Source organism: Hipposideros armiger, unplaced genomic scaffold (genome assembly GCF_001890085.2).
Source record: "Hipposideros armiger isolate ML-2016 unplaced genomic scaffold, ASM189008v1 scaffold_134, whole genome shotgun sequence".
In the NCBI taxonomy this organism is placed as follows: domain Eukaryota; kingdom Metazoa; phylum Chordata; class Mammalia; order Chiroptera; family Hipposideridae; genus Hipposideros; species Hipposideros armiger.
In genome coordinates this window covers 3,682,139-3,707,080 of record NW_017731484.1, presented here as the reverse complement: position 1 = coordinate 3,707,080, position 24,942 = coordinate 3,682,139, and the positions used below count along the sequence as shown (strand labels likewise).

The 24,942-nt window shown below is 53.9% G+C and overlaps 1 protein-coding gene across 4 annotated transcripts; it reads right to left on the bottom strand.

Moving 5' to 3' along the window:
• Nucleotides 1-978: 978 nt before the first annotated feature.
• On the bottom strand, nucleotides 979-24,848 carry IKBKE (inhibitor of nuclear factor kappa B kinase subunit epsilon). 4 transcript variants are annotated; one of them, XM_019649764.1, is made up of 22 exons: nucleotides 24,586-24,845; nucleotides 23,938-24,027; nucleotides 22,318-22,436; nucleotides 21,467-21,607; nucleotides 20,937-21,066; nucleotides 19,726-19,907; nucleotides 19,099-19,259; nucleotides 18,150-18,260; nucleotides 17,666-17,845; nucleotides 16,909-17,105; nucleotides 16,107-16,171; nucleotides 15,927-16,018; nucleotides 15,753-15,839; nucleotides 11,843-11,918; nucleotides 11,610-11,722; nucleotides 9,736-9,812; nucleotides 7,116-7,155; nucleotides 6,238-6,339; nucleotides 4,881-4,977; nucleotides 3,982-4,091; nucleotides 3,683-3,754; nucleotides 979-1,800 (listed from the first exon to the last, which is right to left on the bottom strand). In XM_019649764.1, exons 3-22 carry the CDS (start codon nucleotides 22,402-22,404, stop codon nucleotides 1,767-1,769), a joined length of 2,154 nt encoding a protein of 717 aa, XP_019505309.1. In that variant the 5' UTR covers nucleotides 22,405-22,436; nucleotides 23,938-24,027; nucleotides 24,586-24,845; the 3' UTR covers nucleotides 979-1,766. The 4 variants fall into 4 exon arrangements, with proteins under 4 accessions (XP_019505309.1, XP_019505310.1, XP_019505311.1 ...); XM_019649765.1 differs by having other exon boundaries at nucleotides 11,843-11,912; XM_019649766.1 differs by lacking the exon at nucleotides 21,467-21,607.
• Nucleotides 24,849-24,942: the final 94 nt, after the last annotated feature.

The window sequence follows — 24,942 nt, the reverse complement described above, 5'->3', positions numbered from 1 at the left end:
GACCATAGGTGGTCCAGTGCCCAGGGGCCTCAAGGCAGCAGTTGGCTCCTGGATCCCCAGAATCAGAACCCACTGGGCTTAAGTGACCCATGGGCATGAGGCCCAAATGGCACACACAAAGCCACTTAGGCCTGATGTACGCAAACCCCCAGCAACCCTCCCCTAGATCATTAGAGGATGCTGGCCTTTCTGTAGAGAACCTGCACAGAGAATATCAGATGCCAGGACTCAGCCTTCCTTACTTCTGTCCCAATAGGTCAGGCAGAGGAGCCGCTGAGGACGTGGATGCAACAGAAGGTTGTGCAGGAAGTATTCCTGGGGTTACCTGGGGTTAAGCGTAATATTGTCTTCATGCTTCAAAGCACAAAGTAAGGCTTCTCACTGGCCTCCCGCCCCTGTTGGGGCTACTTTATTGCATGCCCCCTCCCCCTAATCCCTCTAGGCCGGATAGATAGTCCAGCTCTGGTTAAGGGACCCTGGAGGGACTAGAGGGGAAAGACTAAATTTGCACAAATTTGAATGCCTCATCCAGGTACCATTCTAACTTCTAGACAAAATGAGGGAATGCTCCAAACAACCCACAGCAGTGCTTGAATCCAATATTTAGGACACAGCCTGTGTTTTGAATAGTGGTGGGGGATGGGGGAAAAGGAGTAGGCACTTAGATGGTGGATTTGAGGTTAAAAAAAAAAAGACCTTCTTTCTACCCAGGTTTCAGGCCCGTTATACAGCTTCCAAAATGACAGGAGTCAGAAGAAATGGGAAGGCAAGCCTTCCAGCTGGAGGCCACCTTCCTCGAGCTTTACCGTGAAATTAGGGCCCATTTAGGGGAAAGGTAGGAGTCAGGAAGTGACCAGTCCCAGCTTCATTTCCCAATCCCTCTCCTCACAGATCCCAGCCCCGGGCCTCTGGATGCCAAGCACACCCAGCTGAGATCCTTCCTCTGTGACACACATAGCCCAGTGAGAGCCACTCAGAAATAGAAAAGAAGTCTATGTTTATTCCACTTCTTCAAGGTGCAGGCCTTTTATCTCCTCAGGGCTCTGGACTTATAGGCCTGTGCTAATTGCACGGCTACTACTGACCCCAGCTGGCTGCATAGCTCAGAACCTGGTGGTGCCTCAGAGGGAGAGAAGAGGAAAAGAGTCCCTGGACAGTGGCAACCGGCCTTCACCACCCATCCTCTCAACGTCAGGCTCAGCCGGACCAAGAGCAGAAGGAAAACCAGGCTCCGTGATGGCCAAGTGTGGTGACCCTCAGAAATCACAGGAGAGAGAAGATTGTATGTTCAGTGAGAAACACCTTAAGGGAAAGGAAGGATTGAGATTAGGTTGCTTGACCCAGCACCCCGCGGAACCCCCAGAAGGCCTCCTCTTTTGTTCCTTGAGGAACGAAGCTCTGTAAACCAGAGGGGTGCCTGGGAGGCTATTGCAGCCTCTTCTCCCCAGGGCCTGGTCAGGCTCACCCCTACATGCCAGGGCGATGGAGGAATGCTACCTGAGCCTGCATAAGATACAAAGGTCAGCACAGGCAGTGTGGGTCCTGACAGAGACTGTCTGGTCTCCCAGGTGCTGCCTGCTGCTTCCTGCAGAAAGGCAGTGGAAGGTAATGCTGGTGACATCTCCCAGCTGTCGGCCGGGAGGGAGGTAGGCTGATGAGATGGGACCACGGTTCGTCTTGTGTTGGGTCCCACAGTGCAGGCAGGAGCACAGTGTTTGAATGATTCTAATGCTTCGGGATTAGAAGCTTCGGGCGCCCCACGGAGCTCAGACATCAGGAGCCGATTGGACCCTGCCTAATCTGTAATAAAAGGCACAGGTTAGCTTCTCCCAACCAGGTGAGGAGCCTGCAGACCATACCCCAGGGCCAAACACAGCTTTTAGGAGCTCTGAGCCATTTGAGTCCTCAGCTCTCCTGTGGCAGCCTCCGTGTCCCTGACCAGAACTCTGGTTCTCATCCCTGACTACACATTAGAGTTACCGGGAAGCTTATAAAAACCCCCCACCCCAGGTCACACCCAGAGCCTCTGGACTAGACCCAGGCATCAGCACTTCTAAAAGCTCTCCTGGGAATCCAATGCAGGAATATTAGGAGGGGAAAGGAATTCACATGGTTTCTTCAGGCTCTCTGGCTACAACTCTGAAAAAGGAAGTGAAAATTCACTAAAATAAGGTTTTGAACTATCTCTAAATAGGCAAAATATCACAGCAAGAAAAATGTAAGTCAGTGCTAACATTAGAACTTCCTGCCTGTGAGGGCTGTTTTGGAAAGGCTTTCCGAGAAGTTATGGCATCTGTTCTTTGTGGGTATTTAAGAGGATGCATTCTCCCCTTGCTGGAATGGGACGCGAAGAGACGCTTCCTCAACCCAAGGACCTGAAACTCTGGGGACGCCACCAGCTTTGCTTCTTCCTCTCTACCTCGTGACTAAGCACCAACATGACTGTTGGGAAGATGGACACCTGTCATCAAACCTGGCCTCAATTCCAGCATCCCAGATTGCCGTGGCCTCCGGGAATCACCTTCCACTTGGCGAGTCTTGCCCTCTGGGCGCCCTCTCCTCCCGCTCCATCACATTGCAGATCTCATCCTATTTAATCCCTGCCACGAGGTAGGCACCATTATTCCTCGGTAGCAGAGGGGGGACTGAAGTTCAGAGCTGAACAAGCCTCCCAGGGTCATGCGGTTGGGAGAGAGCAGAGTCAGGAGTCAGGTCCTGGTGGATTCTCCGCCAGTTTGTTTCACATGCCACTGGATCCCAAATGGGGACGTGCCAGACATAAGGATGACAAGGAGGGCGTCCTTGCCCTCGCCTGCACGAGTATATATGTATGGAAGTAAGCCCACTGACCTTCGGGGCAAAGACCACCCTGGATTCTGAGATTATGCCCTCCCTTCTCTTTGGTATTAAAATGTGCTTTATTAGGTGGAACTGCTAGACGGCAGCTTTTTTCCCCTTCAAATGTGTTTATTTGATTATATGAGAAGTTGGTCACTGCAATTTTCTTTTGTGAGTTTTACTGGTGCACAGAATCCAAAAGGCAGAGCCTGTTGCACTCCTTCAGCACCTTCTCCAGTACCCCTCACCTCCTGACGAGGGAAATCCACTCAGGCGATGAACCAAAGTCACTAGCACTGGGCCTGCAGCTGGGGGTGGGGGTGGGGCCTGTGGGCATCTGCACAGCACAGGGGCCCAACAGGGCCAGAGAAACACAGGCCTCGGGCAATTAGCCCAGGTTCTGTACCTCAGTTTCCTGGTGTGTGAGATGGAGAGCACCATTCTGAGGATGGGTGTGAAGATTAAAGGAGTTGGTATCGGTGAGGCATCAGGCAGAGTCCACATTCACAGCCACAAATCCACATGCCCTGAGCCCCATCTCTGACTGCACTGAGAATGGTCTCACATCAAGGCCAAATGGGCTCTCTTTTGGTACATCCAGTAATTGCTTAAAATTAGATGAAACTTTCATCTCTGACCGCACTATATTCTCAAGACTATAGTGGAAGCCGACACCTTGAGAGGATAGCAACTCACCTGTGGACAGGCCGAAGCGTCAATGTGACTATTTGGAAAATGGACACCTGTCATCAACCTGTGGGGGCAGGCACGGGCACCCTGCACCCCTTGAGGCAAGGGCAGTTTGAGGACCCAGCCCCCCTGGCACACAGCAGGGACTCCTTACCCTTCAATCATGCGGTTGTTGTCCTGCAGGTCAAAAGCCAGCAGCTTCATGTCCTCATAGAGCTCCTCCATGCTGTCCAAGGCAGAGGCAAGAGAGGCAGCTGTGCCTAAGGCCAAAGTTGCTCTGCCCGACCCCTCCCCGGGAGGCCCACCACCAGGCCTCTCTGTATTCCTGACTTCTAGGCAAAACCTCTGAAACTCTAACCTCAGCACCTAGTCCCCTCTCACCACCCCCTTACCCACACACACACACACACACACACACGCACACACACACACACGTCTTTTTCCGGCACTTACTGGAGACCCAGGTCCTTTAGTGAAGAACTGGAATAAGGAGATATCGGGGGTGATGAGGCCTGAGCCCCCTTTATGCTGTCCTGGAGCTGGTGAGACAGCTGGTCAAGGATCTGAAGGGAACCATACTGTAGTCAGAAGGGGAGGCACAGCTCACCTGTGGGGGAGGGAGGTGCTGGGGAAAGGTAAGGAAAGGGTAACAAAGCAGACCCCGCCTGCATCCCTGGAGCACCCAGAATGCTGCAGCCTTTCCCACAAGCCTCCTTCCCATCCTGGGAGCACGGCTGGCACAACCACCTTCACTCATCTGTGCTTGGATTTAATGCTCCCGACGGGCAAGTTCTCCTCTGTCTAACCTACTCCTTATGACACACGAGCTAGGAGCTGCAGAGAAGGAGTAGGGGCAGCCCAGCACCATCTCTGAAAGAACGCAGCTGCTGCGTGTGCCTGTGCCCGGGCAGGGGAGAAGGAGCCACGTTCGGGCTGTCCTAGGAGAAGCAGACCTGTGTTCCTGTTCGCTAAGCCCGCGGCTTCTCCAGCCGCCTGTGTGTTGGTCTCTTCCCAGAAAGCAGATCAAAAGGTCAAGGAGAGTTCACATTGCCTCTCTCAGGAGTGGCCTCTCTCAGGAGTGGCTACATGGGGCATGAGGAAGATGTCCCAGCATTCTGGTGGCTCTGCCCTTGCAGTGACCTTCAGCCCGAGATCACCAGAAAGTTCCTTCCACCCTCTCCATCCTCACCTCAGGGCACTGTTGTGGGTCAGACCTCCAACCCACACCAAAGCCCTCACACTTGGTCAAAGGCAACTCTGCCCAGGGGCAGGGGAATGGCTGGAATGCCCCCAGAGTACCCGATTCACCTGGCTGCCCTCAGCATCCCCAGATCCCCCGGAAGATCTCGCACCTTGCTGAGGCTCTCCTGGAACCCCTGGGCTTCTGTGCTGTAAGCAGCCACGGAGCAGCCGACCAGGCGCAGGCGATTCCTGGCCTCATGTACCGACCTCAAGAGAGCAGGTAAAAAAATCAGTGTCCGGCTTACTGGCTCTTGCCAGAGCCCACCCAGCTGTCATTTGAGCCGCCACACAGACACAGAGGAGAGGCTTTCAGACAACAGAGGCCAGAGCCCATGGGTCCCAAGCATCTGCCTCCCTTACTGCCTCTGTCTTTTTAGGTGTGCCCTCAACACTCGCCTGTCCCACAGTAAGAATGCTCATACTCTGACTGAGGCTGATGAGGGTCCTATCAGAACCACATGGGAGCTGCCAACACACACGCGCCTGGACGGGGTCACCCAGGTGGGTTAGGAAGAACATGAGGTTCCAGAGAGGCCAAGGACCGCTCGCACTTAACACGGAAACTACTCATGTTCCCATTTCCAGAGCAAATCAAGGTCAAGGCTCTGTTGTGAATTCTCTGCTCTCTCTAAGTGGAGGGGGCGAGCCAGAACATGTCCCCCATTGCATAAAAAGGAAGCCAAGGCCAGAGGGGTTAAACCAGTGATCAATTCTCAACACTGGCCACACATTAGAATCACCTGAGGCGCGTTTAGACTGCTGATAGCCAAGCCAACTTCACACCAATTAAATCAGAACCGGGCATTGGTATCCTAATGTGAAGGTGGGTGGGTGCCTGGTTCTCAGCCCCATAAGGAGCCCACAGGGCCAATGGGCCTTAAACAGGCAGCACCTGGGAAGCTGCCCTCTCTTCTCAGGAGTGAAGCAGGGGAAGGACGGAGGGGCAGTCTGGGAAGGGAGAACCCCATCTCCTGTAGGCGACAGTGTGAGGGGGGTTCTATTATATTGAAGGGTCTCTGCCTGCCTGCCCCTGCTTCTCTGACCACTTGTCCTCATCCCAGAGGGACCTCGTGTTCTCCCCAGGAAGGCGGGGGCCTCCCAACACGAGCACCTGGGACTGTGGGAAGAATCCCGATTTTAGGGACAGTCACACCCAATACTCGTGCTGGGTCTGCTGCTTACTAACCGAGTGGTGTTGAGGAAGAGACCTGTGGTTGGAGCCTGTTTCCCCATCTGCGACATGGGGGTGATAGTATCTACTGCATACTGTGGGATTAACAGGCTAAAATATAGACATCACCCAGCAAACCGCCTGGCCACCCAGGGCCACAAAACTGCCCATTTTTTTTTGCCTCTGTCCTTGTACGACCACCTCCCTCTCAGTTAGGGCTCTGCAAAGCCTAGGGCTATCTGGGCCTGGAAGGGCCTTGGGGCCCATGAGCGCAGGAGGGAGGGCCAAATTGTTACCTCATCCAATTGCCGAGCGTGACTAGGGATGTCTGATACTTCTGCACGCACTCCTCCTGGAACACCTGCAGGAGCCTTTTGGCTAAATGACTGAAATTCACCCTGAAAAGACAGGGAAACAGAGGCACAGAGATAAGCAGTCAGAGCCAGTTGAGCACAAGTCTAGCATCCCTGGGTCTCCACCACCTAAATGGCCAGCCCCTGGGTCCACAGCAGGGCTGTCTCTCCAATGAAGAAAGAAATGATGCTCACACACGGGGATCATAGCAGTCAGAGTGGCCAGCACACCGCACATGTCAGCAGAGTGATATGGGAAGACAAGGGGACCCAGAGAACACACACTCCAAGCTCAGTCCCCGGAGGGCAGACGAGATGGTTATGGAGAGCGCGCGCGTGCGTGCGTGTGTGCGTGTGTGTGTGTGTGTGTGTGTGTGTGTAAAGGGGTGGGTGTAGAACTGGGGGGAGGGGGGAGTGGGCCCTAAATAAGCATTAAATCAGGGAGGGCCTCCTGGGAGATGAGAGCATCCAGGATACAGAGTAGCAGAGGGCAGCCCAAAGGAAAGCTCAGGCAGAAGTCAGAATTAGTAAGTGGTGAATTGGTGAGGGCAATCAGGGAAAGAAATCCTACAAACAATCTTGTTCAGAAGTAAATCCAGTTTCAAGACCGCTTCCGAGGAACCTCCCTCCGCTGACTCAGCCACACAATCTCCTCTCCTGGCTCTGACAGCCTGCCCCAGGTATAGTTAGCCCCCCTTCCTCCTGCCCAGTGACAGCTTGTGATCAGGGCCTTTCACCACTTCTTGTCTGGCAGAGAATGGCTCTGCCTTGGTGACACCCACCCTCCTGCTCACCCTCCTGACCGGGGATAGGCCACTCACTTATCCAGTTTGTGAATCTGCTCCTCATTGTAGCCAAGTCCTGAAGGAAACAGACAGAAATGATATCACCTGTTCAATCTGTCAACAAAACAGAATGCCAAGAGCGTTGAGGGCCGAACTACAGAGATGAAGAGCCTGGTTTGGACCCTGCTGAATGGGAACGCATAGTCCAGTGGAGCCAGGAAGGGCAGAATGACTGAATCAAGCACACAGGAAATTGCATTATGACAAGAGAGGGGCGTACCTGGGGCAGGTGTACCCTTCAGGTGAGAAGTGTTGGATGAGATGGGCCTTGATGGATGCTTGGTCAGCCCCAGCCCCTCAGCCTACAACCCTCCCAGAGTGACTGATCCCTACAGCCTGTTGGCCTCATCCCTAAACATTCAAGCCGCAGGCAGAGCCACTGGGCTCTGCAGCAAAGAGCTGGATAAGTCAGGCCACCACCCTCTGCCTCGCCTGCTAGGCCCAGCCACTTTTGCCAGAATGGCTGAAGTTTTCACTGCCTGGGTGCCTGCTGATGCTCTCTGTCTGCACTGGGGAGATGCTGCCCCCTCCTGGGCTTCAAGGGAATGGACCTCCAGGTCAGCAGCTTCCCCAGAGGAAATGAGGCAAAAGTTACCTTGCTGGGCTCCCCTCCACTCCCGAGTAGAAGAATCCCCTTCCTGGGTTCTTCACTGGGACCCTGCTCTCAGCCAACTGGACTTGGGAAGACCAAGCCACCAGTCCCAGCCCTGCCAATTATTAGCAGGGGTCTGTGCACAAGCGATTTAACCTCACCGAGTTTGCTTCCTCATCGGTCACACGTAACACACAGGACGGGTCTGAAGGTAGTGAGAGAGTGCCTATTATTCACTACTGAGCATTTATCAGAATGGCATCTTTCAAACCCCAAGGGTTATTCTTCCTGGTTCATTTTTAATTTTAGTAAAGGACTCTTGAAAAGCAATAGAAATGCAACTCTTTTTGAGGCTGTAAAGCAGGGCGTTTAAAAGCAGCTGGACCTTGATTGCTTGGGCCACTTAATCTGCCGGTGTCTCTCTGTCTTCACCTATAAAATGGAGGGGCTAATGGTACCTGGAGTTTTTATGAGCATTAAGTAAATTAAGAACACGCATAGCCTGTAAAACGGTGCCCAACACATGGGAGGTACTCGGAAGGGTAGTGATTATAGGATTATGAAATTCCAGTGATGGAGGCAGAAAAGCTTCCGAGGTCCTCCTAAAATTATACCAAAGGTGGCCACCTGGGCCTGCCTTGCTGAGTCCAAGGCCCTGCTGACTTCCAGTTTTCCTGTCTCAGCTTTCCTGTGTCCTGTGCTGCCCTTTCCACCTCCTCAGAGGCCAGACCCAGAGTCAGGACTGGGCTCCCAAGGAGGGATGACCACCTTCTAGATCCGAATGCCCAATATAATGGCCCCCTGACACATGTAGCGCTGAGCACTTGACAGGTGGTACTGTGACCGAGGCACAGAATTTTATCTTAATTAATGTAAATTTAAAAACTGAAGCCGTGTAAAATATTTTTTTCCCCATTAAACACAACTTTATTGTTTTGGTAAGACTACATTCACTTTGTTAAAAAATTAGCTTCTGGACAGATGGGTTCTAAGTGTAATATATACATGGGATTGTGAAGACTTAGCATAAAAAAAAGAATATCAAATGTCTCTTTGATAATTGTGTTTATATTGACTACATGCTGAAATGACAATTTGGATATATTGGGTTGAATAAAGTATATTATTACAATTAATTTCACCTGTTTCTTTCTACTTTTAAATTTCTGGCTACTGGAAAACCTCCAATTACATTCAGGGCTGGTATTATATGTCTATAGAGCAGTGCTCTTTAGATAATCCTAGGGATAGAAGAGAACTTGGCAATGAAGCCCAAGACTTTCAGTCAGCACATTAGGAAATACTCCGAGCATGGATGGGGAGAGAGTGGGTTGGGTCTTGGCGTGTTAACTTCCCCAACCCCAAGAGTCAACCAGGGCTTCCCCAGACTCCCTACAGCACCCAGCCCCAGCTCTCTCCTGGGTTGGACCCTCCCTTGCCTCAAGATGGCAGTCACCGGAGGCAAGCAGCTTTCCACCCCCTGAGCCTGTCAGTGCGCTGCCCCAGCCCAGAGGGTCTTCATGAGGCTTAGTAGATAACGCCGGTCAAGTGCCTGGCCCAGTGACTCTAAAAGGGATTTCTTTGGAGCCTCCATTTTCTGCAAAACCTGACTATCTTAGTGAGCCACAGACACAACGGATAGGGACATACTCCTTAAACTGTAAAGTGCCTCGCAAAAGTGAGGGGACTCTCTCAAGGGCCACTTTTTTTGTAGCACTCAGGCTCCAGCCGCTGCGTCCCCCATGCATGTCCTGTAGGGCCCCCACGTGGCAACAAGCACAGGTGTCAAGACTTCATGTCCCTCCCTGGTCTGTAGGCAGCTGGCAGCCAGGAGCTCTGCCTTAGACCAGCTGCAAACCTGGCTCCGCATGGCACCTCCGCAGCGTGAGCCCCCAGCAGCAACCCCGGAGGAGGTAAAACAAATAACTGGATATCTGGAGGGAAGGCAGGAAGAGGCGAGGGGAGGGAGAGCACGAGGAACACTTGGCTCTTCTCACGGCTCACCTGGCCTCATCCTGGATTTCTTGAACTGTTTGTAGATGAGGTGCATCTTGTCCAGGCAACACTGAATCTGCTGGATGCTGTGGGCAGGAGACAGGCTCCAGGTGACAGAAGAAGCAAATAGCACAGAGTACAGGCTGAGGGAGGGGATGGGATGGCGGTGGAAGGCGAGGAGGAGCTGTCTCCCTATAGACGAAGCCTCGTTGCCACGGTTTTGGGGGCCAATCTGGGAGTGGGGGTGACTCTCCTGTCTCTCAGCTTTTTCAGGTACTTTGGGGCCGGCCAGCTATCACTCATTCTCATGTTTAGTCTCTCTCTCTCTCTCTCTCTCTCTCACACACACACACACACACACACACACACACACACACACACGGGTGTTTAGTAAGATGAGACAGACAAAAAGCCAAGCAGGACAGGCAACAGGAGAGTGACCTTTGCTAAAGAAGCTTTGAGATTGGACCCCAGGAAGGAGGCTTGGGCCCTGAGACATGGGAGTCTGGCAGTGACAGCCTGGGATGGGAGTGGAGCAGAAACCTCTCTCTGGTCACCTGACAAGGGTAGAAGTGGTGCCTTCTTGGTATACACAGCGCCTGGCACATAGAAGGAACTTAAGTGATGAATCAACAACCCTTGTTTAAGACAGTAATGAATCGGAGGACCTCAGCGATGCCTGGAGGCAGGGGAGTGAGGGAGGTGACCCCTCAAGGACCTTCTCAACCTGGGGTTTAAGGTTATTATTGTCTCTTCCTTCCCCTTTTCAGGCTGGATACAAACACTTTGTTTGAGATAGTGGGTGTCTGTGTGTGTGTGGGGGGAGGGTTCTTCCTCACCCTCAGGCCTATTTAGCTCCACTTCCTCCAGTGACCCCGGCTCAGCCATTTGTGGACTGACTCTGGGCAGAGCCACACTTGTTCCCAGGGCTCTGCGGGGCCCAGGCAGCTGTCCTCCCTGAGAACATGGGGAGGACAAGACCTCAGATCAGTCTTATCCAAAAGGCTCAGGCGGATGTGTTCCAAATTCAGAATCGTTTTGATTTTAGAAAGGTAGATTCTGTATACACACTATACTGTGGAACTGCCCCGCGGGGCCTGGGGCAGCACCCCTCATTGAATACTCAGTCTTCAGAGAACTAGAAGAATATTCATTCCAAGTGGGATAAATAAGACTATAAAGAACCTCATGCCAAAACTGTTCAGCAAAAAGCGCAGTGCTTTTCAGAGCTCTTTGAATTCAGAACTGAGGACCTCGGGTTATGCATGGGGTCGGGGTAGGCTCTGAGAATGGCCTGGTCAGGCCATGCGAGGGTGGGCGTTTTACTTTTGTGAGCAGGGAGAATGGGGTCGTAAAGGCTGTAAATCCCTGTTGTTGGCCAAGAACATAGACTTTGGAGATGGGCGAGCCTTACCCGAAGTCCTACCTCGGTCATTTGTCATTTACTGGCTGTGACCCTGGACAAATTAATCTCTCTGAGTGAGCTTCCTCATCAAAAAAGGGGCATAATAGTAGGATTGTTATTGTGTTGAGGATTAAATGAGATGATATGACTGGTAGGACCTATCCAAGGGTCTGACAAAGAGTAAGGACTCTAAATTAGAAAGGGAACTAAGTTTTTTTACTTAGAACCATTGCACCTGCAAGATTTCAAATTCACTCTCTAAACTTACAGATGGGGGCAGGACCCCAGGTCCTCTTCTCCTTCGGGCCAGACTCAGGGGAGGGTCTTGCACATTCCAGACCACCCCCCACTACCCCACGCCCCAGCATCATTGCCAAGACAAGGAAGAAAGCGGCGGATGCCTGAAAAGGCCTCTGCACTGTTTGGACTGTGTGCCCCGCCCCTGCCCTCATCCACCAAGAAGGTAAAGCCCACAGACCTTCTGTCCTCATGTACCTGATCCCGGTTCTTCACTAGCTCTGAGCTCAGGCTGCTCAGGTTCGTCTGGATCTCTGTGATATTGTGGGGTAATCTGGAGAGGACCTCAGCCACCTACAGGGCAAAAGGCAGAGCCCCGTGGGGTCCTCAGCTCGGGGCTCCAATGACAGCCTGGCTGGATCGCTGCCCCCCGGCTCTGCTGCTGACAGCACCCCTTGCCCCAGTCTCACTCACATCCCGCAGCTTGGACCTCAGCTCTGTGACCCTCTTCAGTTCTTGGATGTCAGGCATCCTAGCTGTGTCGCTGAACCTCGAAGAAAGGACACATTTGGAGCGTTAGGAGACAGAGAGTTCCATGACCGCACATTGAGCATGGCACCTCTGGGACAGTTTTGCTGGCTTGTGGGGTGTCTAGGGAGTTTTGTGGTTGGGACAGAGGAACCAGTGTAAAGAGGCCCCAAGTTGTGACACTGTTGAGCATTGCCATGGATAAAGCCTGATGTAGATTGGAACAATCTATGAATATTCATGAGCCCACTAGGCAAAGCAGCTGTTAATGAGCTCCTGACAAGGAAAATTTGTAACTAAAGGAAAAGAATCCAGTTCCTTTCTAATAGAAGCTATAGTTCATGATAACCAATAGCTTTTTGATTAGAGAAAAGCTACGTTTTGTAGACTACTAGCCAATAATGTGCCAGGAGTTGGAATATTAGCATTGTGCTGCCCCAGTGAAAGTATTCTCTTGGGCATGGTGTTAAAACCCAGGGTGAAGATGGAGGCACGGACATCTGTGTGGTGCCAAAGTAACACCACGCTGCCTCTTTCACAGGGAAAATGTAACTAACTGCACACTACTGGAGTCTGGCTGTCCCAACCCAGTGGTGGGTGGATATGAAGTGCTCCCAGCATCATTTATGACGCACTTAGCCTAAAGCTTAACTTGAATCCACCTAGCCCTCACAACTCTCAGTTTATAGGAAATGCCGGGAAAGAAGAACAAGCCAAATGATATCCAGAGGAAGTGTAGACAAATCCAGAAGTTGTAACAACGGGTGTTGTCCCTCCAACAAGCTGATGTGTCATGAAGGGGGGCGGGGATGAAGCCATTTGTTTAGATTAAAACAGACTGAAGGAACATGATAACCAAACACAAACGGTGCTCTTAGATTAGATCCTGGTTTGAATGAAACCAGCCAGAAAAGAAAATTGGGGGGAGGGGGGTAATTAGGGAAATTTGAATATGGGTAAGTACTAGATGAGATGAAAATGCATGACCTGGAGGGAGAGAGCTGAGAAAAGCAGGTTATAAAGTAGCAGATACTGGAAACTCGCAGGCTGGTTGATATTATATCTATTTATATACATGTACTAGAGAACTATCTAGAAGAATATATACTACTAAGGTGTGACAACCTATTTCTGGGCGGTAGGCTATGCTATTTTTATTTCACTTTTGCTTATCTGTATTTTCCAACTTTCTACAATTAACATGTCCTGTTTTTATAACAATAACAATCAGGAAAAAAAGAATCCCTTGTGTTTGGCTTGGGACTGGAGGGGGCGGGGAGGAGAGCAGGGGAGAGAATTAGGAATGAAGTCGGGGCATGAAGGCCGGGCCGCAGCCTGTTTGCGCTCCATTCTATCTCTGGGGCCTGGGAAAACGTTGAACACACACGAGTTACTCAGTACATGACTGCTGAATGAGTTACTGAGTGCACAAATGGATTTGGAGGTACGGAAAACTTGATGGCCGAAGATGAGGCTGACCCAATCCAGTGGGGCAGGGAGTCAGGACATATGGGTTTGACATCTAGCTGTCACACTAGCCATCTGCATCATCCTGGGTGAGTCACTTTAGTTATCCAAGCCTCAGGTATTGCATCTATATAATGGGGAAATAAATCTCTTTCCTGCCACCTCATAAGGTGGGGAACCTCTAAGACAAAGGGCTTGACTAGAGGGCATGAACACACGCTTTTTTGGGGGTGGGGGTGGGGCAGCCCTGGGAGTCCCCAAGCCAGTCCTGGGTGCCTAAAGAGTGCCTCCAGATGGCAGCAGCTGCTAAGGAGGACCAGAGAGCTTCCAGACAAAGGCAAGGACACCCTACCAAGGAAGCCTGTCTTGGGGAGCCCAAGGCAGGAGGAATGCTCTGTGGGAGAGGTGAGTAACCAGGCTGAGCAGTGGTGGCCCCTTTGTGTCAGATGCTTGGGCTCTTCTAAACATGAACTTCAGCTCATTAAAATATCTCAGATTTCACTGTGGGAGAAGATCTGGCTTCAGAAGTTAGAAGAATCTACAGGACTAAGGACGTTCAGAAAAGAATTGCAAAGCATTGGAGCTGGAAGGCCTCAAAGATCATTCAATCCTCATTTTGAAAAAGAGTAAATAGAGGTGCAGGTTGGGAAAGAGGACAATGGCTTGAGTCAACAGCGAGTTAAGAGTCTGGCTGCTCAATGCTCTTTGAGCTCTCCAGATTCCTCCCTGGTGGAAGAGGGTAATATGCTTGGAAGCAGGCACACCCCTGACCCTGAGCTCTCTAGACACACCAAGCCTGCGAGGGAGCCTTGGAGACAGAATGGGAAAAACAGTAGTCAAGCCAGCAGATGCCTGGACTGCAGCCTGGGGCTAGCCTGTCACTCCCTCACACTCCTCCATCCAGGGTAAGTGGGCAGACAAATATTTCAGATGCTTTCTCTACACATTCCTTTCCTGTTCAAGAATTTACAAGAGGCCGATACGTCATTTTATTGGGAGGCCTCACCTGCCAACTGGACCTCTAGGACCTCCATGCATTCTCACCTTCCCTCATCACCCCTATGTCCTACTCAACTTCACTCGGGGATATCTTCCATTATAACTGTGGCCTCAATAAACCTCACCAGCACACCCCCCTGCAAATCCCCACAAACCCCTCAATCATGACCCCTTCTCTGTCTCTGCACAGTACCTTCCAACCCGAGGAACCTTTTCCCCGCCTCTTCCAGGAAGACCTCTGTGATTGCCTCTACCCATCTCTAGTCTCCCTTGACCCCAACCATCCTGCCCCACTCACATGCCCAGGAAGGGTTCTCTCCTCCAGGCCAGGAACCTCTTTCTGTGCCCTGGCCAGAACTCTGCTCAGAGGAGCAGTGTTGCTGACTCTGCAGCCCCTCATCTCTGTGAGCCATGCTGGGGTCTCCATCCCAGTCATCTGGAGACGCTCTTCCTCCTCCAAAACCACCACCACCCCATCTGTTTCATCATCAGCGATGTTGCTGCCAAACCCCAGAAGGAAAGCAAGGCTGTAGGGAGTCAACCACTGCTGGGAAACTCCCAGGACCTTCCTGGGGACAAAGGTGGGGGATGTGAGGGGTTGGGGACATCAGGCATGCTTGGCAGTCTCTACACACCTCCTCCGTGGGAAAGGCTCCAGCCACCATCAGCTTCCCTAGCCTGCAGAGCCCCCATCTCTCACCTGCATCTCGGCTCCATGCCCTCCAAAATTCAGGGGTTGTGCCCACTTCTCAGTAGTTCTCTGCCCCATGGAGTCTTCCTGTTTCTCATCACTGGACACTGCAGCTTGGTTTCATTCTCCCCAGTCTTTCCCTTTCTCCACCCATCACCCCTAAATAGCCAGTTAGAGCCGTGGAGGGCATGGAGTTCCGAGGGTGGGGGCAGGGAGTCCTAAGAAGGCAAGGACAGGCTAAGATACAGAGGAAGCCGGAGGAGAAATGTGGAGGTGAGACCACCTGAATTCCCATCCTGTCAGGTCCAGAGGACCACGTGTGGGTATGAGCGCTTCTCCTGGTGCAGGTGAGCCGTCTAACTCTTCAGAAGGGGTCTGGGAGGACAGAGGCCCCTTCCTCAGGCAGGGAGGCTGCTTTGATATTGGGAGAGGCAATGCCCATGGGTTCTTTTCCCCGGCGGTGAGGCACCCGGTGGTGGGGAGGTACGCGTGGTCATTTGACAGGGTGGGGGATGAGGGACAGGGTGGCAGTGCCCTTTCTAGTCTACCATGGCAGGGAAGGTGAGAGCTCTGGGTGGGGGGAGTCGAGAGGCATTGTTAGACATATTGAGGATGAGGGACAGGCAGAAAGAAAGAAGGGCTGAGGGGTCTGAGTGGCCTCGTGCCTGCTGCTGCCCCTGCCCTGGGTAGGATACCTACCTCTCGGCGCCCAGGCTGCTACTGAGGAATAGGAGAGCCATCCGTGTGACCTCCAGCGTCCGCCTGCAGGTGGCCTGCAGTGTCTCCCTGTCGAGGGGAGTCCGAGTCAATGCTACCTTCTCCCAGGGGACCTGGGATACTGTGCCCACAGCCCCAGCCCCAGGGGGTACTCACATGAACCAGTGCAGCCCCCGAAGCATCAGCTCCTGCCCGGCCAGCAGGGCCTGTGCCAGCCGCAAGGCCTGGTAGCCGGCACCCAACACACCCTGAAAACACAGGTGGGCATGGTCAGGTTCCATACCCCCCTGTCTCCGTGTGAATCCCCCTCCCTGCCACCAGGGGACCACCCCTAACCTTGGCGGTGTTGTAATCTGCCTGCAGGTCCACTTTGGGCATGAACTTGGGGATGTCCAGAGCAGCTGCAAACAAAGACCCTGTCTGAGGGGCTGCCTGTATGGCCCTAGATGAACTCTGAGCTCATCATTCCTTATTCCCGGCTCACACTCACCCTTCACCACCTAGCTTCAACCTGTTTCCCAACTCCTAGGGCCCCTACCTTTCAAGCTTTAAAGCGCACTTTGATGGGCTTTACAATTGTAGTCCCTTACTGCCCCCTTGTGTCCACTTTGGAGAACTACAGCCTCATGCCCATGGCCCTTTCTCAACAGCCCGAAAATGGCCCAGGAGTTTCAAGGTTAATTCCCCTTCCCAGACTTGGAGACCTGAGCAGGAGGATGGAATTGGCATTATTAAAATGAGAAGGAATGATATTTTTGCTAGAACTTGGGGTGCAAAGCTCTGGACCCCTAGCCACCTTCCCTTCTCTCCAGCACCTTGGGTTCCTGCTTCCTCTAACCCGAATTATGCAAGGCTTCCCCACCAATCGCCAAGATCGTGGAGATCACATTAAATCCAGACAGCCCTGTTTCAATTGATGTTTCACAGCTCCGTGGACACGAACGCCATCAAACCACTAGCCTGAGTCACATGGCATTCCAGAGTATTATGCAATATTAGAACCCAGAATTTTGGGTACCCTTTGGGCCCAAAGAAACACCCACAAAAGAAGTGAATCAACATCCTGGATCATAAACCCCTGCCTCTTGGAGGAGAATGTGCGGAAGAGACAAGATTCAGCCTGCGTGGCCCTACTCACGGTCCCTGAAGGCCAGTCCCTTGGGGGTCTCAGCAGCCATGCTGAATAGTGTCAGGGGGCTGCTTGCTGTTGTGTGGGCGATGTGCTGTGCTGAAAGGTCGGGTTCGAGGACACGGAGGTGACCCTCAAAGAGGTACTCTTGGTGCTGGGGAGCCACGTTGGTCTGCTTGTACACAGCCTCCAGGAAGATGGCTATCCTAGACATATCGGGAGTCCAGGGAGGAGGGGAAGTGTCAGAAGGCGGGATCCGGGGCTGGGGTACCCCAAACCCCAGCTCAGACTTCTTCCATGTAGAGGGTTCCGATTTTCAGAGGGAAGGACTGGGTGATTTTCTCTCTTATCAAGGGTGGAGAGACAAAAGGTATCATATCTTCCAATGGATGGAGAGAGTGGGAACAGAACTCAGGAGCCCCAATATCCAACCTCTGCCTTGGCACCTTTTCCTGCCACATGCCCATTAAAATTCCCCTAGTCCCATGGAATGCCCCAGGAATAAAGGGTTCTAAGAGCAGTAAATTTGGGAAACGTATCGCCACCACACACTCACACACGCCTCAGGGGCTTTATAACACACAATCGCTTTGTAGAGAGAGGTCACTGAATCTTTGGAGTCTAGCAGCAAGGAAGCCTATTTCTCTTTAACTGCAGAACCAGTACACTAAGACTGGATCCAGAAGCTTCCATATCTGAACACCCCACAGAACACTGCTTAGGATACACCCTTCTGCTTGAGCCTCCGGCACTCACGCCCACTTACGTGTTGTGGGCGTGGATATAGATGTGGTGCAGGACCGCCTGGGGTAGCGAGAAGACATGGATGATGACTCGCTGCAGGATGTCACTGGTCTCCGCAAAGAACTGGTCGAAGCCCCAGCACTTGGCCTGCTCCACCTCCAGGATGTTAGCCAGGATGGGCACCAGCTGGTTCTGCAGCCCCCTGCCGCCAGAGCATGGGGACTGTCAGAGCCAGAGCCCAGGCTTGTCCTCCTTGGGTAGGTAATTGGGGCATTTCATAAAACGTCCTGAAGAGCTAGGACCAAGGCAGGGGGGTGGAGTGTGATGGGGAGAAAGAGCTGGAAGGGTCGTTCCACCCAGATGGAAAAACTGAGGCCAGAACGGGAACGTGGAGGACCCAAGCAGACAGCAAGTGAGGGGCCCTGCAGGGACAGGCCTCAGCCAAGAGAAAAACACCCAGCCCAGACTTGGGTCTGTGTCTGCCCCTCCTGCAGGGTCCCACGCACATCGACAGCTGGCAGGTGATGGGCAGGGCGTAGCTCCACTCCAGGGGCCCGTTCTCCCGCCTCTGAGTGCCTGCGATGGCCCCGGCTGGCTTCTCTGTGGTGATCCGGTACCTGCGGTGAGTGAGGCAGGATCAGATCGGTGGGATCCCGAGACCATCACACTTCAAGGGATGACAAACTCAGCACAGAGGGCCCAGAGTACTGGCTCAAGGGACCCAGTCACGCGGAGATGGCCTGAAAATGAAATCTGAGCATCCTGGCTCTCAGCCAATAAGATCACCTTGTCTTGGTGTTCCCCAGTCAAACTCGGCTCCTCCCCACTGTCCACTTCCTCTCCCCCTGACCTCACTGCACACCCACAGCAGGGCCTGCCTCCATCCCTTTGCCGGTGCTGTGCTCGGCCTGAATATTCTTCCCCTCCACACACTGTTCTCGTCCTCGCCCTTCGAGGTCCAGCCCACACTGACAGCCCCATCCATGTCGGTCTCCGTCCCCATTCCCTAACCTCACACAGCTGATCCCTGAGCAGAGGGTGAGTGCATGGACCTTCCTGTGAATCCGCCTTAAATCTCTGCTCTGGGCCGTGCACTCAGTGGGAGCAGCTGCTTTCTTCGCCAGCTACACTATCAGGAAGCAGGAAACCTGGAAGGACCTTGGACCTGGGATCTGGATGCTGGGTCTTGCCCTACCTCTGCCCTTGGCAGTGCCACTGAACCCTCAGTTGAGATGAGGTGGGCAGCCGATGGGGGGAGGGCTAAAGGGAAGCACTGAACTCAGATAAGGGATTCTGATCAGTCTCCCCTCAGCCAGGTGGTGATCACCAAGAATCTAGAGGAGCCTGGGTGGGGTGGGCCAGAGGAGGACCAAAGAGTTAGAGGCTAAAGAGGAGACACAGCGGGCCGGTGGGGGAGACCCAGGGCCCGCCTTCCCTGCCCGTGGCCCACCGTACATGATCTCCTTGTTGCGCCGTGGCCCACCGAAGGGGACGAAGGGCAGGCTGCCGGTGGCTGCATGGTACAGGGTCACCCCAATGCTCCAGAGATCCACAGTCACCCCGAATGCCTTCTGCTGGTGCTTACGAAGCACCGCCCGTTCATACATGTCAGGGTGCTGCCAGAGAGAGAACCAGAGAGCAGCCACATGGAGGGAGAGGGTGCATAAGGGCCTCCGCCTCCATCCATCAGACTCCCTTCCACTGCCTTCGGGCAGAAACAGAACCATCTGAATCCACCTCCCTGGTCAGCTCAAACACTGGCATGGAGTTGGCCTCGCCAGGGCATGTTCATTTGCCCGGCCTCTGCCCTGGGGGATGTGGTGACCAGTGGTGTCCCATCCCTCATGAGAAGCAGGTCAGGGAGTTAATTGCACAAGGGAGGCCTGGCAGAGAGGCACGGGAAGGCTGCAGCACCGCCTTCTCCATCTTAGAGAGCAGAACGAATTCCGCTTGGGTGTAGAGGGTGAGATCAGACCCTGCCAGATGCAGGGGGATGGGACAGAGGCTTTCAGAGAGTGAGGGGCGAGCAGCCGCAGGGGAGGCCCTCAGCTTGGGGCAGCGGGTCCCCATCATCCCACTCACCAGGTACTCCTCAGTCCCGTAGACGGAGATGAACTTCTCGTCGTCATCCAGCTCTCGGGCGGCTCCGAAGTCCGTCAGCTTATAGATGCTCTGCCCTGCCTCCCCCACCAGGCGCATGATGTTCCCCGGCTTGATGTCACGGTGCACGATGCTGTTCTCTCGCAGATGGTTCATGCCGGCCACTGGGGACAGAGGAGGGGGCTGCTAGCGGCTCTGGCCGAGGACAGACCAGCGTCTGGGGCTTATCTTGGGTGGGGAGGAGGCTGTTCTTGGGTCCAGACAGGGTTCCCACTGGCTGACAGGGCCACAGGAAACGCAGGAGAACAGAGACGGGCACGGGGCGATGGCGGAGGGGGATCCCGAGGACACGGAGTGAGCGGGGTTCATGGGGAGTCTAAGAAACCAAGAGACAGCGGCTCTGGCTCCCCAAGGATGACACTCCCTCCCTGTCTATTTTATTACTTTGTATTTAAAAAAATTTGAAAGTATACCTAACATAAAACTTAGCATTTTAACTATTTTAAGTGTACAGGTCAGTGGCATTAAGTACATTCGCACTGTTGTGCAACCGTCACCACCATTCATTTCCAGAACTTTGTCAACCACCCAAAGAGAAATTCTACCTATTAAACAATCACTCTCAATTCCCTCCCCCTCAGCCCCTCGCAGCCCCCATTCTACTTCCTGTTTCTGTGGACTTGACTTCTCTAGGAACCTCACATAAGTGGAATCACACAATATTTGTGTGTCTGGTTTATTTCACCCAGCATACCATCTTCCAGGTTCATTCGCGTTGCAGTGTGTGTCAAAATTCCATTCCTTTTTAAGGTTCAGTATTCCATTGTGTGCAAACTCATACACAATTTTTCTATCCATTCATCTATCTGTGATGTTTGGGTTGTTTTCACCTTAGGACTATTGTGAATAATGCTGCCGTGAGTATTGGTGTACAACCGGCTTTAAATTTTATTTTTAAGTTGGAGTTTTAAGCTGCTGACCAGCAGGAGTCAGACTTTGGGTTCTGTCTATTCATCATCGTCTGTTCCAGGTCTGCATGGAGAGCGTCTTAGGTTCCGAATGTTCTTCTGTGTTTGAATACTTGTTTCAAAAGTGCCGCACCCCTCTGGGGCTTTGCCTTCCGCTGGGGGCCAGGCCTGTGGCTCATCAGAGGCGGGGAGGGGGCTCCCGGGTGGAGTCGGGGAGGGGCTCACCCACACAGCGCAGCACTACCAGGAACTCAGCCTCCGGCAGCCCGAAGGCGTTCTCGGGGCTCTCGAGCACGCTCAGCAGGCTCCCGCTGGAGCAGTATTCCATCACCAGCACCTTCTGCCGGCTGGTCCCCTGTGGGTGGGACAGAGGGAGGCATGGGGAGGAGGGCACGTCTGGAGGAGCTACTTCCTCAAGAGGAGGTGGCTCAGCCTAGGGCCAAAAGCCTTCATTCTCTAGGTCCCCGCTTCTGGCCTGGCTGTCCCTCCTTGGTTGGCCTCACACTGATCCCACACATCTGAGACTTAAGTCACCTTTTCCGGGAAGCCCTCTCTGCTTAGGCCCTACTTCCCATCCTTACTTCGCCGTGCACGGGCCCCAAGCCCCAGCATTCTTTACTCCAGTCTACAGGTGGCTGCTCAGGCTGCCCTGCTTATGCGCATGTGACCACGTCTTTTAGCGTGTGACCTGACTCTTCCCAGCCTGTGAGGGTCAAGGACAAGAGCATCTTCCTCTGACCGTGCACTGGACCCACCGTCTCCTCCACTGCAAAGAGCTTGACGATGTTCTGGTGGTTCAGCTTCCGCAGGACCTCAAACTCCCTCACCTGCACCTCACGGGGGCGCAGGTAGCTGGCAGTGTTGAAGACTTTCACCGCGACCAGCTCCCCAGATTTCTGCCGTGGGGGAGAACAGAAGTCCTACCCTGCCCTGGGGTGCAACCCCCAGGCCTCCACTCAGCCTCTCCCACCGGCCTAACACTGGAAACGAGCAGAGACAGCCGGGGTGTCCCACCCTCAGCTCCTCCCTTCCCCTGCTCGGAGGGTGAACAGTCAGTCCAGCCCTGGGAAGTGACAAGGGCTTGGCACACCTGATACCCGGCTAGGGACGGTGCGTTGTTACCATTACTATTGAGAATAACGCCAAGGGCGGCCAACACTCCCTGGTGTTATCGGCAGAGCTGGCGTTGGAGCCTGCTCTGTCTGGCTTCCGCTCCTCAGACAAGAGAGCGCAGTAGGTCTCATACATACAGTACAGCCCTGTGATGAAGGCAGGAGAAACCCAAACAAGCCCTACTTCCCACCTCTGCTGTCCCTAGTTCGCTGCCATCTCCCCCAGAGGTTGGCTTTGGGTCTTTATCCCTTTCTCTCCAGTCCCAAACTGTGCCTGGCAGAAGCACCATCCTGAGGAGTCCTGTGCAGCTCCCCACACCTCTGGCTGAACCCACAGTGTCTCCCCACCACAGAGTGTACAGCGCAAAGTCCAGAGGCCTCTGCCCAGCCACACAGCCCCTGGATACCCACTGGGGGCTGACTGGGCTAAGAACTTCCTAGACATGAGGGGGCTGCAGTGGGCTGGGGGGGACCCAGCCAGGCCAGTGGCCTACCTTGTTTCGGGCCTTGTATACACTGGCAGTGGCCCCCTGCCCCAGCAGGTCGTCGGTGTGCCACAGGTAATTGACGGTGCTCTGCATCTCCTGCCCTGGGCTGGCTAGCCACCTTCTGCCTAGAAGAAGCACATATTGGGGTCCAGGATTCCATCACTGGCCTGGGATGGACACTGGTGGCCTGACCAGTAGCTGTGCCCGACCATCCCATGAAGGGCTCCATGTAGCCGTTCTAGAGGAAGGGGGCAGGGGATGCATGAAGCACAGAAAGGTTAGGTAACGTCCAAAAGGAAGCACAGCCACCGGGCCCTCAGCCCACAGCCTGTGCCTGTCCCAGCACAGGGCATTCTACTTGTCCCTCCTCCCAGGTCCCCTTCAGCCCCTCCCCAAACAGGCAATTCTGCAGAGACAACCCCCTTTCTCTGTCACCTCTCCCAGGCACTGAGAATTCCTGGAATTGTCCCAGGAAGTAAAAATGTGCTTGAAGGAAGGGCCCCAGGTCAGGCAGCATCAACCACACCACTACGAAAATCTCCGGGATTGCAACATGAGCCCGGAGCCCCTCCCCACCCACTCGCCTGGGTCCACCACTTCCTGCTGCTGTGAGCTAACAGCTGTGTCAGGCAGCCAGCATGGCCAGGTCAACTGAGGAGGAATGGCATGCTGCAGAGAGCGTGTGTGAGTGTGTGCATGAGGGTGTGCGTGCGTGTGTGTGCGCGCGCGTGTGTGTACGTAGGGATGCGGGGATGCAGGAAACCATCAAATCCAAGGGCTCAGGAGTCCTGGGGAGGATCTGAAACCCTCTGCAACGTTCGTTTCCCATCTTTGCCTCCATCCCCTTCTCTCCAAAAGACAGTTCCTCTAACGCAATTGGCTCTAGCGTGTAGCCTTAGAAACTAAATTCAGTGCCTCTGAAAAATAGAGCCCCGGCTGGTCTTTATGGGAAGCCTGCGAGAAGGCGCATGAGAAGGGCCACCACCCCTAAAAGACTCAAATAAACCTGGACTAGACAGGGCTTCTTCCTCTTCCGACCTCTCGCAAGTTCTCAGCCCTTGGGGCACCCTGCCTGGAATCCTACAGTTCATGGGCTTTCAGACTTCTGTCTGTCATTTCTTAAAAAAACGCAAATTTTGAGAACGTCAATTCCTTGAGCCAGAGGCCACTTCAAGGGATCAGTGGTCAATTCCTAGTTTCAGATCATGTATTAGTGTTTGCATTTTACAGAAGCAACTGAGGTACCGAGGGGTCCCTGAAGACCATGTACTAGCTCAGCTTGACTGAGCTGGTCAGGTCTCCCCACCACCCCAGGCTGAGGAGGGATCAGCTGGGAGCTTGCCGGGGTGAAGTGGGCAGAGCACACTGAAATCAAGGCCAGGGTCTCAGAGGCCTGGGGGGCAGCAAGCCCTGGGTTCTGCTTCTGGTCCTGCCCAGGCTGTGCCTAGGAGCTGATCGGCAGGACTGCTCAGCTCTGCGTACTCTGTGGCCCTAGCACAGCGCCTGGTGCGTGGAAGCGCTCCATCTCCTTCAGTGGTGGTTGGATGCAGGGGTGGGGGGGGGTGCCTGGGAGCCAGCAGCCCCTCCTCCTCCTTCTTGGGGCTCTGCTGTGAGAAATACACTTACCCTGTGCTCTGAGCAGCCCCGGATCAGGCAAAGATTCTCCCTGTCAAGTGTGTGTTGTGCTTTCTGTCTGTGGCAAGTCCAGGAGCTGAGCTACACCGGAAAGAGGAGGGCGGATAAGAGGCACCCCTGAGAGTGCTGCTTGATTTTCAGCTTCCATCAAAGGCCACCGGCCCCAGCCCTTTAACCCTTTCCTGTTTGTCACCTTCCCCCACAGGGCTGGGGCTTTCCAGCCCTATTCCCCAGCGGCTCCAGGAGGCTTTCCACTCCCAGGACTTGGGCCAGGGAGGACCCCGGGAGAGAGGCGAGCGCAGGCGCCAGAAGCCTGGCAGGAAAAAGGTGGAGAGAACTGAACCTGGCTCTGGGGCGTTGGGGAGCAGAGCCAGGAAGGGAGCATTGTAGTCAGATGGCATCGCTCCTCTGCGCCACAGTCCTCCCTGCCTCTCACTGGCCTCCAAGCAGTCCTTTGCAAGGGTGACCACGGGAGATGCAGAGAAGGGCACTGCCGGGGCCCCCAGCAGTGGCAGACAGGCACAGAAAGGGGACATGGGGCTGGGAGAGCCACTGCCCACACGCCAGCACCAGACAGCCCACTGGGTGCCACCCTGCAGCTGCCCCACCCACCTTCCCACAGGGACCCTGCACACTCACCCCATCTCAGCTGCGGGGCATGCAGGCTTGTGGGACTGGGTGGCACTCCCAGAGCGTTCAGGGTTCGCTGTCATCCATGGCCAGTGCCCACAGCATCCTGGTGGTCATGGGCCCCAGGGACCCAAAGACTGGGCCAGTGTTAGTGGCCGAGTGCCACCGGAGTTGCTGGGAGCGCTGGGAGCTGAGGGTTGTCTCCCTTTGAAAACTCAGCTCCCTCCCAGCTGGCTAGCAGCGGCTCTTACACTTCCTGATTTTGTTCTTTCTCTCTCTCTCTTAAAGAGACAGGCAGCTGGGCCACCGCCTCCACTCCAGCAGTCAAGAGAAAGAGGGTGCTCTGGAGTTCCCAAGTGGAAGCTA

Coding starts and splice junctions, on each gene's coding strand:
- IKBKE (XM_019649764.1), bottom strand. CDS start 22,404: ATGCAGAGCACCGTCAATTACCTGTGGCACACCGACGACCTGCTGGGG. Junction 16,019..16,106: donor CAGATTACAACACCGCCAAG/GTTAGGGGTGGT, acceptor CTGTGTTTTCAG/GGTGTGTTGGGTGCCGGCTA. Junction 11,723..11,842: donor TGAGGTCCAAGCTGCGGGAT/GTGAGTGAGACT, acceptor TTTGCCCTGTAG/GTGGCTGAGGTCCTCTCCAG.